At 45.8% G+C, this 13,859-nt stretch overlaps 1 protein-coding gene and 1 pseudogene across 1 annotated transcript in view; both read left to right on the top strand.

Annotated features, from left to right (window-relative positions):
• Positions 1-13,859, top strand: part of serpinf2b (serpin peptidase inhibitor, clade F (alpha-2 antiplasmin, pigment epithelium derived factor), member 2b) — a 36,036-nt gene that overhangs the window by 6,978 nt on the left and 15,199 nt on the right. Inside the window, exon 2 of the mRNA XM_078422389.1 lies at positions 3,131-3,404. Within this exon, the coding sequence (XP_078278515.1) occupies positions 3,131-3,404 (274 nt within the window). The remainder of the gene's footprint in view (positions 1-3,130; positions 3,405-13,859) is intronic.
• On the top strand, positions 3,840-5,363 carry LOC144606543 (small ribosomal subunit protein uS19 pseudogene; annotated as a pseudogene).

Here is a 13,859-nt window from a genome sequence, read left to right as displayed (position 1 = left end):
AAAAGAGCAGGGCAAGTGATAGGTGACGCAGGCATTGAGAGGTTGGTTGGCAGATGAGTCAGGTGGGGGAAAGATGGGAGGAGAGAATAACTAAGGGTGGAGGTGATGTGGTGAAGGTGATGCGATGAAGGATGCAAATGGGGGAACGATGAGAAAGGAAGGCGAGGAGTGAAATATAGAACCAAAGGGAGGAGTGGCAGGCACAGGGAAATGAAGGAGGGAGGTGGGAAATGGGGATGCTAATTGAGGATGGGTGGAGGATGAGTGGATGGAGGAAGTGGAGGAAGGGAAAGAAACTGGGTGACAGGGGTGGGGGGAGTGGAAAGAAAGATGAGCACGGGGTTGGGGGGGGAGGGGAAGCTGGAGAAATATGGGGAGGGTCAGGTGGGGCCATCTGAAATTGTTGAATTCAAAGATCCTGGGTTGTCGGCTAACCAAGTGGAACATGAGATACTGTTCTTCCAGCTTGTGCGGCCTCACTCTGGCAGTGATGGAGGCCGAGGACAGGCAGGTCGGTGTGGGAAGTGGAATTAAAATGGCTTCTAGCTTCTACAGCGGGACATCCAGCTGGCCCTGGTGGACAACGTAAGTAGCAGACCAACTTCCTTAGAAGGCTTAGGAAGTTCAACTTGTCCCCTACAACTCTCAGCAACTTCTACAGATGCACCAGAGAAAGCATTTTATCAGGATGCATCACAGCATGGTTTGGGAACAGCTCCATCCAAGACCGCAAGAAATTGTAGCAAATTGTGGGACGCAGCCCAGACCGTCGCACAAACCAACCTCCCTTCTATTGACTATATTTATACCTCACGCTGCCTCGGCAAGGCCAGCAGCATAATCAAGGATATCGCACCCTGGCCTCTCCATCTTATCCCCTCTCCCATCAGGTAAAAGGTATAGAGGTGTGAAAATGCACTTCTCCAGATTCAGGGGCAGTTTCTTCCCAGCTGTTACCAGGTAACTGAATCATCCTACGACAACCAGAGGACAATGCTGGACAACTATCTACCTCATTGGTGACCCTCGGACTATCCTTGATTGAACTTTGCTGGCTTTACTTTGCACTAAACATTATTCGCTTATCATGTATCTATACACTGTAAATGGCTCGATTGTAATCTTGTATTGTCTTTTTGCTGACTGGATAGCACGCACAAAAGCTTTTCACTGTACCTCGGGACACGTGACAATAAACTAAACTGTATACTGTAAATGTTTGGAGAAGCAGTCACCTGGTCGATGCTTGCTCTCACTGATGTAGAGAAGGCCGTTTTAGTGATGTTGAGCGAAGAATAAATGATTTTTCACAATATTGAAGAAGGCTGTGTGGCCCATTGTGTCTGCGTTGTCTATTAGAACAATCCCTTTCCCTTACTCACTTCCATTGTCTCTCACATGCCCATTGGAAACAGGACACAACAGGGGGAGTGGTGGTGGAGGCCAATTCCTCGATCTTCTTTGAAATAGTGGCATTTGTTCTCTTACTTTCAAAGGACAGATGGGACCTCGTTCTAAGACCTCTTCCTTTTATGGCACTGGAGTGTCAAGCTAATGTTTACATTTTTGGGCAGCATTCTGGCCCCATAGCAGAAGCGTCCACGTCGCGGGGCTGGAAACGGGAAGTGTCCTGAGCTAATTCTGCTACCACCATCATCTAAGTGAGGGCTTCCCACTGATTGTCGCCGGAAGCTTGCTCCCTTTTCAGGACGAACGATGACAAGTGGTGTAACATTTGAAACATAGAAGATGGACACGAAAGAAGAAGAAGGCAGCATTTTGAACCAACAACCCTGTGGCTCAGAAGTGAGGGATTCACTGAAGAGGGAAGACGGCCTCAGATCACCCCGCTAAAGCTCAATATCCAGGAGTGTGCTGCATTAGGTGACACCGGGGAGATAATAATTGCCCCATAGCTATGGGGGTGAAAAATTATGTTAGAATTCCCATCCCTGATGTTTTCTCAGGCTTGGCTCAGCTATTTGGCAGCTGGTACTAGCCCAAGAGCTGCCAGCTAATGAAAAGAGTTGTGGAAATAAGAGTCAAAGAATCATAGAGTTATTCAGCATTAAAACAGGCCCTTTGGCCCACCAATTCCGCGCTAACCATCACCACCCATTTACACTAATCCTACACTCATCCCAATTTTTTATTATCCCCATATTTTCCTCAACTTCCCCCAGATTCTACCACTCACCTGCACAGTAGGGGCTATTTACAGCAGCCTATTAACCTATCAACCCGCATAACATTGGGATGTGGGAGGAACCGAAAGCACGCAGAGACGGCCCAGATGATCACAGGGAGAACGTGTAAACTCCGTACAGGCAGCACCTGAGCTCTGGTAACGTAAGACAATAGACAATAGGTGCAGGAGTAGGCCATTCGGCCCTTCAAGCCTGTGCTGCCTCAAAGTGTTGGATGAATCATCGTCATAGATGACACGGTGGCGTAGCAGTAGAGTTGCTGCCTTACTGCGCCGGAGGCCCAGGTTCGATCCTGACTACAGGTGCTTGTCTGTACGGAGTTTGCACATTCTCCCCATGGCCTGCATTGGTTATCCCCAGGTGCTTCGGTTTCCTCCCACACTTCATAGACGTACAGGTTTGTAGGTTAATTGACTTGAAATGTCCCTTGTGTGTGTGGGATCACTAGTTGGCGCGGACTCAGTGGGCCAAAAGGCCTGTTTCCGTACTGTATCTCCAAACTAAACTAAACTAAACAAAATGAGTCTATTCACTCCATCATGTCCGTGATAAAAACGATGGAATGAGTACCACTCACCTGCTCTTTCCCAATAGACCTTTTGTTTAATTTGAATTAAACAGCAGTCAGATATTTTCATGCAACCAAGAACTGTTAACCTAATCGTCCAAGCAGCCTGGGGTTTTGCTTTGTACCACAAAAACAATTCCAAAATGCTTTGGGGATAGTGCAGTAATGATCAACGCCAGCCCTATCTTTTGAACAATACCTACACTGGAAGACGTCTCTGCTTTCATTTGGATCAGCGCGGTAACTAATGTGATCATTTTCCACACCGTTATCAAGCTTGCCGGTGTCATCAATCTTAACTCGTAGGGTAGTGCTACGAGGCTGTTATTACTCTGTCAATCCGTTCTGTTTGCAGGCTCGTGGGAGCACAAGTTTATTAAAAGCAAGACGGCCATGCTCCATTTCCACACCAGCAGGACATCGATCGTGAAGGTGCCGATGATGTATGTGAGAGCCAGCATGCTCGCTGCCACCGATCACGCCCATGAGTGCGACGTTATCAGTCTCCCGTACAGTGGCAACGCCAGCATGTTGGTTGTGGTCCCCTACAGAACCACTGGCCTGAGGCACATCGAGAGGGAACTCAGCTGGGAAATGGTTGATGGATGGCTCAAGGACATGACAAACAGGTAGTGTGATAGCATAATGAACGTGTTGAAAGTGCTCCCACTATGATGGTATCATCAACTGTTCTTCCAGGTAATTACTTGGAAGGTGGGAGGTTGGCATTTGTTTTTGCATCTAAAAAAAGACACAAATTGCTGGAGTATGGGGCATGTTGGTCGGTGTGGGCAAGTTGAGCCGAAGGGCCTGTTTCCACGCTGCATGACTCTATGTCATACAGTGCACTCCATAATGTTTGGGACAAAGACCCATCATTTATTTATTTGCCTCTGTACTCCACAATTTGAGATTTGTAATAGAAAACATCACATGTGGTTAAAGTGCACACTGTCAGGTTTTATTAAAGGGTATTTTTATACATTTTGCATACATTTGTACCATGCCGAAAGATAGAACGAGATATTTGTTTTTTTTAATGGATTAACCACATCCTAGGATGGATGTGCTTGAAGGTCCCTTTACTGCAGTCCATGATGTACCTCATGTCCAACCTCATCTTCATCTTCCCCCATTTTTGGTTCCTCTCCCCACTTGTTACCCTCATGGGCAAAACTGACGAATCGTGATTTATTCCAAGTCACAGTCTGAAGAAACCAGGCACACTCAGGCATTAAATCATCTCACATCCTCAGTCAATGACCTGCATTTCATCAGGCTGAACTCAGTCTCCAGTAATGAAAGGATTTACAACTACACCAGTTCTAAGATTGAAAGCCCAAAATCTGATGTTGCCGACACACCTTTCAGTTATCGACAGCAGTAAAATCCGTCCAATACATTTCACTACTAACCTTTAAAGAGCAGTTCAAACTGTGTTGATCTCAGGTTTCCATGCGCCACATTGATTATCGTCACAATCTCTCAATGATACTGTGTGTCTGGGGCGCTCCACTTATCATGGCACACAGGTGTAATCATGAGGAAGGTACGCTGGCGCTTCTACTTTCTTGAATGAATGAGTGAATGAATACTTTATTGTCCCATGTGACAAGTCACAGTGAAATTCTTTGCTTGCATACCCAAGGTATGCAAATAGTCACCACATAAAGGGCGCTTACAAAAGTTACAAAGTATCCGCGCCAGGTCCTCCTTTGTTCTTCTCCCCCTCCCCCATCCCTCATGGCGGTCCCACCATGCCTGGTCCCCCTTTGTTCTTCTCCCCCTCCCCCATCCCTCATGGCAGTCCCACCATGTCTGGTCCCCCTTTGTTCTTCTCCCCCTCCCCATCCCTCATGGCGGTCCCACCACACCGGGTCCTCCTTTGTCCCTTCCCCCGGCAGGCAGCAGCGTCCTCACTCCCACGTGGTCTCAAAGGTTCTTTAAGGTTTAAAGAGATCCAGCATGTCACCGAATACTCCAGCAAACGTCCAGAAAGCATTCTGGATTTTTGTGCATCATGTTCCTCGTCCAGCGATGGTGGGCGACCCTGGCTGACCCAGTAGAACAGAAGAAGAAAAAGGACTTTCAGGAAATTCATCCGTAGAGGTGTGGTCCTGGATCAGCTCCTTGACATGCCCCATGAGCAGTTGGTGCAGTTGCACTGTGCTCGGCAGCGGAGGCGTGTGAACCGGGGACAGACACAAAATGCTGGAGTAACTCAGCAGGTCAGACAGCATCTCTGGATAAAAGGAATAGGTGACGTTTCAGGTCGAGACCCTTCTTCAGATGGGTCAGTTCCGTGAGCAGCAGTCCCTCCTCAAGTGGCTGTGCAACGTCAAGAAGGAAGCTCCGCCAATGGAGAAACCAGAGGTTGTGAGGATGCATCTCGGTGACGTGGTATCGTTCCAGATGTGGTCGGCAGCACGGTCGCTGTGTACAATGGCAAAACCTTCAAGTGGGTTGGAATCAAGCCTGAAATGATTGGCCACTACCTTGGAGAGTTCTCTATCACCTACAAACCTGCCAGGCATGGTCGACCTGGTATTAGTGCCTCTCACTCATCCAGATTTATCCCTCTGAAGTAGTGTTGGAAATGTCATGTAATTAAAACTCATTCAGTAATACAAAAGTACGGCAATTCCAATTGCGGCAAAGCTACTGCCTTACAGCGCCAGAGACCCGGGTTCAATCCTGACTATGGGTGCTGTCTGTACGGAGTTTGTACGTTCTCCCCATCACCGTGTGGGTTTCCTCTGAGATCTTTGGTTTCCTCCCACACTCGAAAGACGTACAGGTTTGTAGGTTAATTAGCTTGGTATAATTGTATAAATGTAAAATTGTCCCTAGTGTGTGTGGGGTAGTGTTAATGTGCAGGGATCGCTGGTCGGTCCGGCATCGGTGGGCCGAAGGGCCAGTTTCTGTAGTGTATCTCTAAACTAAACTAAACTAAACAATGCACAGGAACACAAGAGGCTGCAGACAGTGGTGGACTCAACCTGTTCCATCATGGGCACAGTCCTCTTCTTTACTGAAAGCATCTACATGAGGTGCTGGCTCAAGAAGGTGGCCTCTTCCAACAAGGATTCCCACTATCTTGTTCATGCTGTCTTCTCACTGCTACCATCGGGCAGGAGGTACAGAAGCCTGAAGCCCCACACCACCAGGTTCAGGAGCTGCTACTTTCCTACAACCATCAGGTTCTGACCTGCACAACCTTAATCCTACCTCAGCAGCAGAATACTATGGACCACCTTTTGCACCATAGACTTATTTTTATTGGACTTTATCTTGCACTAAGCGTTATTCCACTGATCATATATATGTGCATTGTGGATGGTTCGATAGTGATCATGTATTGTCGTTTCGCTGACTGGTTGGCAAGCAACAAAAGCTTTTCACTGTACCTCGGTACACGTGACAATAAACAAAACTAAACTAATTTTCTAATTGTGTTTTGCACTAGTATCTTCGTACAATTGTTTCCTTTTCACTCTCTTGTACAATTTATGTATTATATATATTTATATGTGTTCAGAGATACAGTGCGGAAACAGGCCCTTCGGCCAAACAGGTCCACGCCGACCACCGATCCCGCATATTATCAGGGACAATTTTTACATTTACCAAGCTAATTAGCCTCCAAACCTGTACGTCTTTGGAGTGTGGGAGGAAACCGAAGATCTCGGAGAAATCTCACGCAGGTCACAAGGAGAATGTACAAACTCCGTACAGACGGCACCCGTAGTCGGGATTGAACCCGGGTCACCAGCGCTGCATTCGTTGTAAGGCAGCAACTCTACAGCTGCGCCACTGTGTCTGAATCTATGTTCCCATGATGCTGCTGCAAATAGGGCTTTCATTGTACCGGCACCTCTGCAGGAAGGAACTGCAGATGCTGGTTTAAACCAATGATAGACACAAGATGCTGGAGTAACTCAGCAGGACAAGCAGCAATTCTGGAGAGAAGGAATGGGTGACGTTTCGGGTCGAGACTAGAGTCAGGGATAAGGGAAACTAGAGACATAGATGGTTTTGGGTTGACTTCAGATTGACTTCAGACTGAAGAAGGGTCTCGACCCAAAACGTCACCTGTTCCTTCTCTCCAGAGATGCTGCCTGTCCCGCTGAGTTCCTCCAGCATTTTGTGTGCACCTCATTGTACTTCTGCATATGACTATACAGTCAACTTGACTGGAATTTGCAGGCCTTATTCAGGGGACAACAGGACAAAGACGATCGAAGGATAAGCAAATCAAACTGTTGAGCAGCTCAAAGTTAAAGTTGTCAGATATGACAACCTAACAGAAGAATATGAACACAAAATACTCATAATCAGGACAGGAAAAACCTGGATTAAATTTTGCAGCCAATCCGAGACACTCTTCTCAATATTTAGCCTTCAGCTATAGGTATTACCTTTCTTTGGACAGTAGCTCGATGTTGTGTTGTCGGTGTGAAATCAAATCAAGCTCCTGTCTATTCTCTGGAGTGACTACAAATGATGCCATGGCTCTGTTTTGAAAAAGAGCAGGAGAGTAATGCCAAAGGTTTTCATGAAGATCAGTGTTGAAATTAACACTTAAAAAATTGACAGATAATTATCACATTGCTGCTTATGGGAGGTTGCAGTGCACAATTTGTCTGCCACGATTCCTACATTAGGAGAATGTTGCTACGACTTGAGGGCCTGAGCTGTAGGGAGAGGTTGGGCAAGCTAGGACATTGTTCATTTGGTGTGCAGGAGACTGAGGGGTGACCTTATAGATGCGTATTAAATCATTAGGGGAATAGATAGAATGCATCCAAGGAGAATCTAGAACAAGAGGACAAAGGGTTAAGGTGAGAGGGGCAACTTTAATAGGAACCTAAAGGGCAACTTTTATACACAGTGGGTGGTGGGTGTATGGAACAAGCTGCCAGAGGAGGTAATTGAGGCAGGTACTATAACAACATTTAAAATACATTTGGACAAGAAAGATTAAGATGGACATGGGCCAAACACAGGCAGGTGGGACGAGCGTAGATGGGGCATCTTGGTCGACATGGGCAAGTTGTGATGAAGAGCCTGTTTCCATGTATGACTATGACTCTATTATGACTGAACCTAAACCTCAAAACTCACTCACTCAATGCAAGTACAGTAAAATTGATGATCCACTATCCTGTTTTATGAAATATCATATCATATCATATCATATCATATCCACTATCCTGTTTTATGAAATACTGAGCTCTGGTCATCAGGCTCACCGGGCCCTTGTTCTAATGCTGTGTTCAAACACACCAGGGCTCTGTTTTCATACTCCCTTTAAACATACCAATGCCCTATTCACATACTGCCTGTAAATACACTGGGGTCCTATTCCCACACTCACTTTAAACACAGTAAAACCCTGTCCCCACACGCACGTTAAACACACCATGACCATGTTCCCACACTCACTTTAAACACACAGGGCCCCATCCCCACACTCACTTTAAACACACAGGGCCCCATCCCCACACTCACTTTAAACACACAGGGTCCTGCCCCCACACTCACTTTAAACACACCATGACCATGTTCCCACACTCACTTTAAACACACCATGACCCAATCCCCACACTCACTTTAAACACACAGGGCCCCATCCCCACACTCACTTTAAACACACAGGGTCCTGCCCCCACACTCACTTTAAACACACCATGACCATGTTCCCACACTCACTTTAAACACACCATGACCCAATCCCCACACTCACTTTAAACACATAGGGCCCCATCCCCACACTCACTTTAAACACACCATGACCCTGTCCCCACATTCACTTTAAACACACCATGACCATGTTCCCACACTCACTTTAAACACACAGGGCCCCATCCCCACACTCACTTTAAACACACCATGACCCTGTCCCCACATTCACGTTAAACACACCATGACCATGTTCCCACACTCACTTTAAACACACAGGACCCCGTCCCCACACTCACTTTAAACACACAGGGGTCTTGTTCCCACACCCGTTTTCAACACACACAGGACTCCACTCCCACACTCACTTTCAAAAAGACTGAGGTCCCATTTCCCCAGTCCCTTTAACACACTGACTCTGTCCCCACACTCACTTTAAACACATCAGGGCCTTGTTCCCACACTCACTTTAAACACCCACTGGACCCATTTCCACTCACTTTAAACACGCCTGGTTTATTGAAAAAAGACAAATTAAAATGGTGCTGCTGAGTTAACAGTAGCATTATCCAATATTCCAGAAAACCTCCTCGTTTAGCACCACCGAGTGTGCCAGTTTATTGGAATTTTGTTGAACTTCCTTCACTGATGAAGTGAATGTACATCTACAGCTATCAGATCGTATCTGCCTCAAGAGGGAACACTATACAGAGGTTAAAGATGGCAAACAGTTTGCTTCCCTTCAACGTCTGCAGCAAGATGCTGCAGATGTTCTACCAATCGGTGGTGGCCAGCGCCATCTTCTTTGCCGTCATGCGCTGGGGCAGCAGGGCGAAGGCCGCGGACGGCAACAGGATTAACAAACTCATCAGGAAGGCTGGCTCTGTCCTGAGGGCAGAGTTGGATTCATGGGAGGTGGTCATGGAGGGGGTGAACAATACAGCTCACCCCCTCCATGACACACTAGTTAACCAGAGGAGCACCTTCAGCAACAGACTGGTTCCATCAAGATGCAGTACAGAACGCCACAGGAGATCCTTCTTCCCTGTGGCTATCAAACTGTACAACTCCTCCCCCTTCAGTCGTGGGGTAGACTGACTCTCCCCCCCCCCCCCTCCCCAATCTTTGCACATCCTCAATCCGTCCCACCCATCACTTTAATTTCATGTTTCATGTATCTTGTGTTTTACGACTGTTGGCAGATCAATTTCCCTCCTGGGATAAATAAAGTTCTATTGTATCGTATCATATTGGTAAGGGCATTAATTGGAAGAGACAGAGTAGAGGAAGATATGTAGCAGCTTTATAGGACTTTGGTTAGGCTGCATTTGGAGTATTGTGTGAAGTTGTGTCGTCCCATTACAGGAAGGATGTGGAAGCTTTGGAGAGGATGCAAAAGTTTACCAGAATGCTGGCCTGGATTAGGGTGTAAAAGCTATAAGGAGAGGTTTGACAAACTTGGTTACGTAGGAAAATAACTGCAGATGCTGGTACAAATCGAAGGTATCACAAAATGCTGGAGTAACTCAGCAGGTCAGGCAGCATCTAGGAGAGAGGGAATGGGTGACGTTTCAGGTCGAGACCCTTCTTCAGACTGAAAAACTTGGAATGTTTACTCTGGAGCGTCGGAGGCTGAGGAGAGACTTAATAGAAGTACATAGAATTAAGAGAGGTATAGATAGGGTAGACGGTCAGAACCTTTATCCCAGGGTGGAAATATCAAAGGCTAGAGGGCACAGCTTTAAGGTGAAAGGAGCAATGTTGAAAGGAGACGTGCACGTACGTTTTTTACACAGAAAGTGGTGGGTGCCTGGAACGCACTGCCAGGGATGGTGGTGGAGGCAGATACAGTAATGGCATTGAGGGATTTGTTTTAGGCACACGGTGATGCATTGAAATGGAGGAATATGGATCGTGTTTAGTTCAGCTTAGTTTAGAGATACAGCGTGGAAACAGGCACTTCGGCCCACCGAGTCCGCACCCACCAGTGATTCCTGCACATGACACTATCCTACACATACCTGGGACAATTTACATTTATACCAAGTCAATTACGACGTACAAACCTGTACGTCATTGGAGTGTGGGAGGACTCCGAAGATCTTGGAGAAAACCCATGCAGTCACGGGGAGAACGTACAAACTCCGTACAGACAGCACCCGTAGTCGCGATCGGACCTGGGTCTCCGGCGCTGTAAGGCAGCGACTCAACCATTGCACTACAGTGATTGGCAGAGGCAGAGGAAATTAATTTAACTTGGCATTGTGGTCGGCTCGGATATTATGGGCTGAAGGGCCTGTCCCTGTGCTGTACTGTTCAGTTCTTTGTTCTAATCTAAATCTTGTATTCGTTGTACTAAAAGGTAGCCCAAGCAGCTAGTAGTTAGGATGATTAAAATAGGACAGTTGATAGAGAGAAGCAGCTGCCTCTGGTGGAAGAGTCACATAGGGGAACATAATATTAACATTAGCACTTGGCTGAACACCAAAAGTGCCAGGCACAAACTCTTCACACAAACAGTGGCAAAATCTGGAACCTCACCCACTCAAAAAGCTATTACAGCTACAAACCTTCAGAAACAAGACTGCATGGATGTTTATCAGGAAATAACATTAACAGATTTCAAACCAAGGTGGGTAGATGGAAATAAAATTCAGATTTCCATGATCTATATTGAGTGCTGCAACAACAAGGCTAGGTTGATTGACTTTGTCCTATACTAATGGTCATAAACTTAGAATTAAAGGACCTTTCTTTTGGGAAGCTGAGGAGGAATTTCTTTCGTAGGGCGGTGAATCTGTTGTATTCATTGCCACAGAAGGCTGCGGAGGCCAAGTCAATGGATATTTTTAAGGCAGAGATAGATTCTTGGTTAGTACGGGTGTCCGTGGTTATGCGGAGAAGGCAGGAGAATGGGGTTAGGAGGGAAAGATAAATCAGCCACGATTGAATTGACTTGATGGGCCGAATGGCCTAATTCTGTTCCTTTCACTTAGGAACTTATGAACTTATGAAGAGGTGAGGCAGGATTTCCCTCCTTTTCAGGATTCAAAGACTATGGATGTGTTGGATATGAAGGGAATTGATAGGTATGAGGTTAGTGCAAGAAAGTGATATTGAGATAAAAGATCAATACCTCTCGATTCCCATTCTGACTCTCAGTCTGAAGAAGGGTCTCCACCCGAAACGTCACCCATTCCTTCTCTCCTGAGATGCTGCCTGACCTGCTGAGTTACTCCAGCATTTTGTGAAATAAATACCTTCGATTTGAACCAGCATCTGCAGTTATTTTCTTACACAATTGAGATAAAAGATCAGTTACTTTCTTATTGAATGATGGAGCAGACACAAATAGCTTTCTTCAGCGAATTCTTTAGGTCTTATGTTGCTTGGAAGTGGTTCAAGTGGAGGATGGGTTTCGTGTCTGTGGACCACATTCACACGTGGTCAAATCTTTGGAACTGAACTTCAATATTCTTCACTGAGTGTTTATAAGTGCATTGATTAGTACGGGTGTCAGGCGTTCTGGGGAGAAGGCAGGAGAATGGGGATAGGAGGGAGAGATAAGTCAGCCATGATTGAATGGCGGAGTAGGCTTGATGGGTCGAATGGCCTAATTCTGCTCCCATCACCTAGGACCCTATGAGTAAGGTACAGAATTCACTTCTAGAGTTAGAGCATGCTATTTTAACAGGGAACCCCTGGAACGGGTAAAAAGTTGAAGCAATATGGGAAAAGGGTGGGTAAATTTGATTTGAACTATTTGATCAGACGTAAGGAAAATAGCAGGGCAGATGAGAAGGGCTGAGTGGCCTGTTCCTGGGGAGCCATACCGATCAAACCATCTTCAGGAGCGGTGAGAAAAATAAAGAGACTAAGGGAGCACTAGAATTTCACATAACCCGGCTGTTCACACACAAGGTAATTTGTGGTAGGTCCCTGTAGGGGAATAAATAAATTTTTTATAATTTTAACATTTAAAATTTAGAGTAGTCAATTGAAATTTAAAACCCAATTAACATTTACAACCTACTTTAAAATGGTACAGATACTAATATGGGACTAAATCTAATAGGCCAACATCAAGCTGCTAGGAGCAGGTATTTTATTAAACATTTTTTTTGAAAAGGATGAGCAATAGAAAGAAGTAATTCATCGTATGGTTACAGGCAATTTTATTCTTTTCTTCAGTTCCCTGAACTATTTAAAAAAATACATATGCTATTAGAATCCATTTTGTGATTGGCCCAATAAGTCTTCCCATGTTCCCTCAAATGTTCCCGCACAGTGGCGCAGCTGGCAGAGCTCCTGTCTCACAGCGCCAGAGACCTGGGTTAGATCCTGACCTCGGGTGCTGTCTGCATGGAGTTTGCATGTTCTCCCTGTGGCCATTTGGGTTTTCTCCCAGTGCTCCAGTTTCCTCCCACACCCTTAAGAAGCAAGGGTTTGTAGGTTAACTGACCTATGTAAAATTGCCCCAAGAGTGTAGGGGAGTGATTGAGAATGTGGGATAACATAGAAGTAGTGTGAACAGGTGATCGATGGTCGGCATGGACTTGGTGGGTTGAAGGGCCAGTTTCCCCTCTGCATCTCTAAACTAAATGATCTCCCTTCCCCAGAGCAGAAACTCATGGTATAAAGCAATCAGAGATGCATTGTATTTTATAATATCCTTATCCATTCCTCAGACATGGTCATTCTCGAAAAGCCAATCTATTGCCTCTTCCTAATCACCCAATGGTTTTGGAGTCTCCCGGTGCTTTCAAAACCATTGGTGAAACCAATGGATTTTTATAACATCTCATTAGTATCATGGTCCCTTTCATGGTACTCACTTTTTAATTCCAGATTTTATTTTGTGAACTGCATTGAGAAATTCCCAGTTAGTCCTTGGTGGGAACTGAACTCTTGTCTCTAGATCAAAGAACAGTAACTTCACCATTGTGCTGTTGGACTCCGTAGGCAATCATGTCAATGTTTGTTGGGAATACGAGTGTCCGAGTGCACAGAGGGCTGACGATGGATATGGAGGACTCTATTATAAGGTCATATGTGATAGGAGCAGAATTAGGTCATTCGGCCCATAAAGTCTACTCCGCCATTCAATCATGGCTGATCTATCTCTCCCTCCTAATCACATTCTCCTGCCTTTTCCCCATAACCCTTGACACCCGTACTAATCAAGAATCTATCTATCTCTGCCTTAAAAAAATCAATTGACATGGCCTCCACAGCCGTCTGTGGCAAAGAATTCCACAGATTCACCACCCTCTGACTACAGAAATTCCTCCTCATCTCCTTTCTCAAGGAACGTCCTTTAATTCTGAGACTATGACCTCTGGTCCTACACTCTCCCCCTAGTGGAAACATCCTCTCCATATCACCACATTGAATGTCCTATG

This window comes from Rhinoraja longicauda, chromosome 26 (assembly GCF_053455715.1).
Source record: "Rhinoraja longicauda isolate Sanriku21f chromosome 26, sRhiLon1.1, whole genome shotgun sequence".
Taxonomy (NCBI): domain Eukaryota; kingdom Metazoa; phylum Chordata; class Chondrichthyes; order Rajiformes; family Arhynchobatidae; genus Rhinoraja; species Rhinoraja longicauda.
The sequence above is the reverse complement of the archived record's forward strand: the minus strand, read 5'-3'. Positions and strand labels throughout refer to the sequence as shown.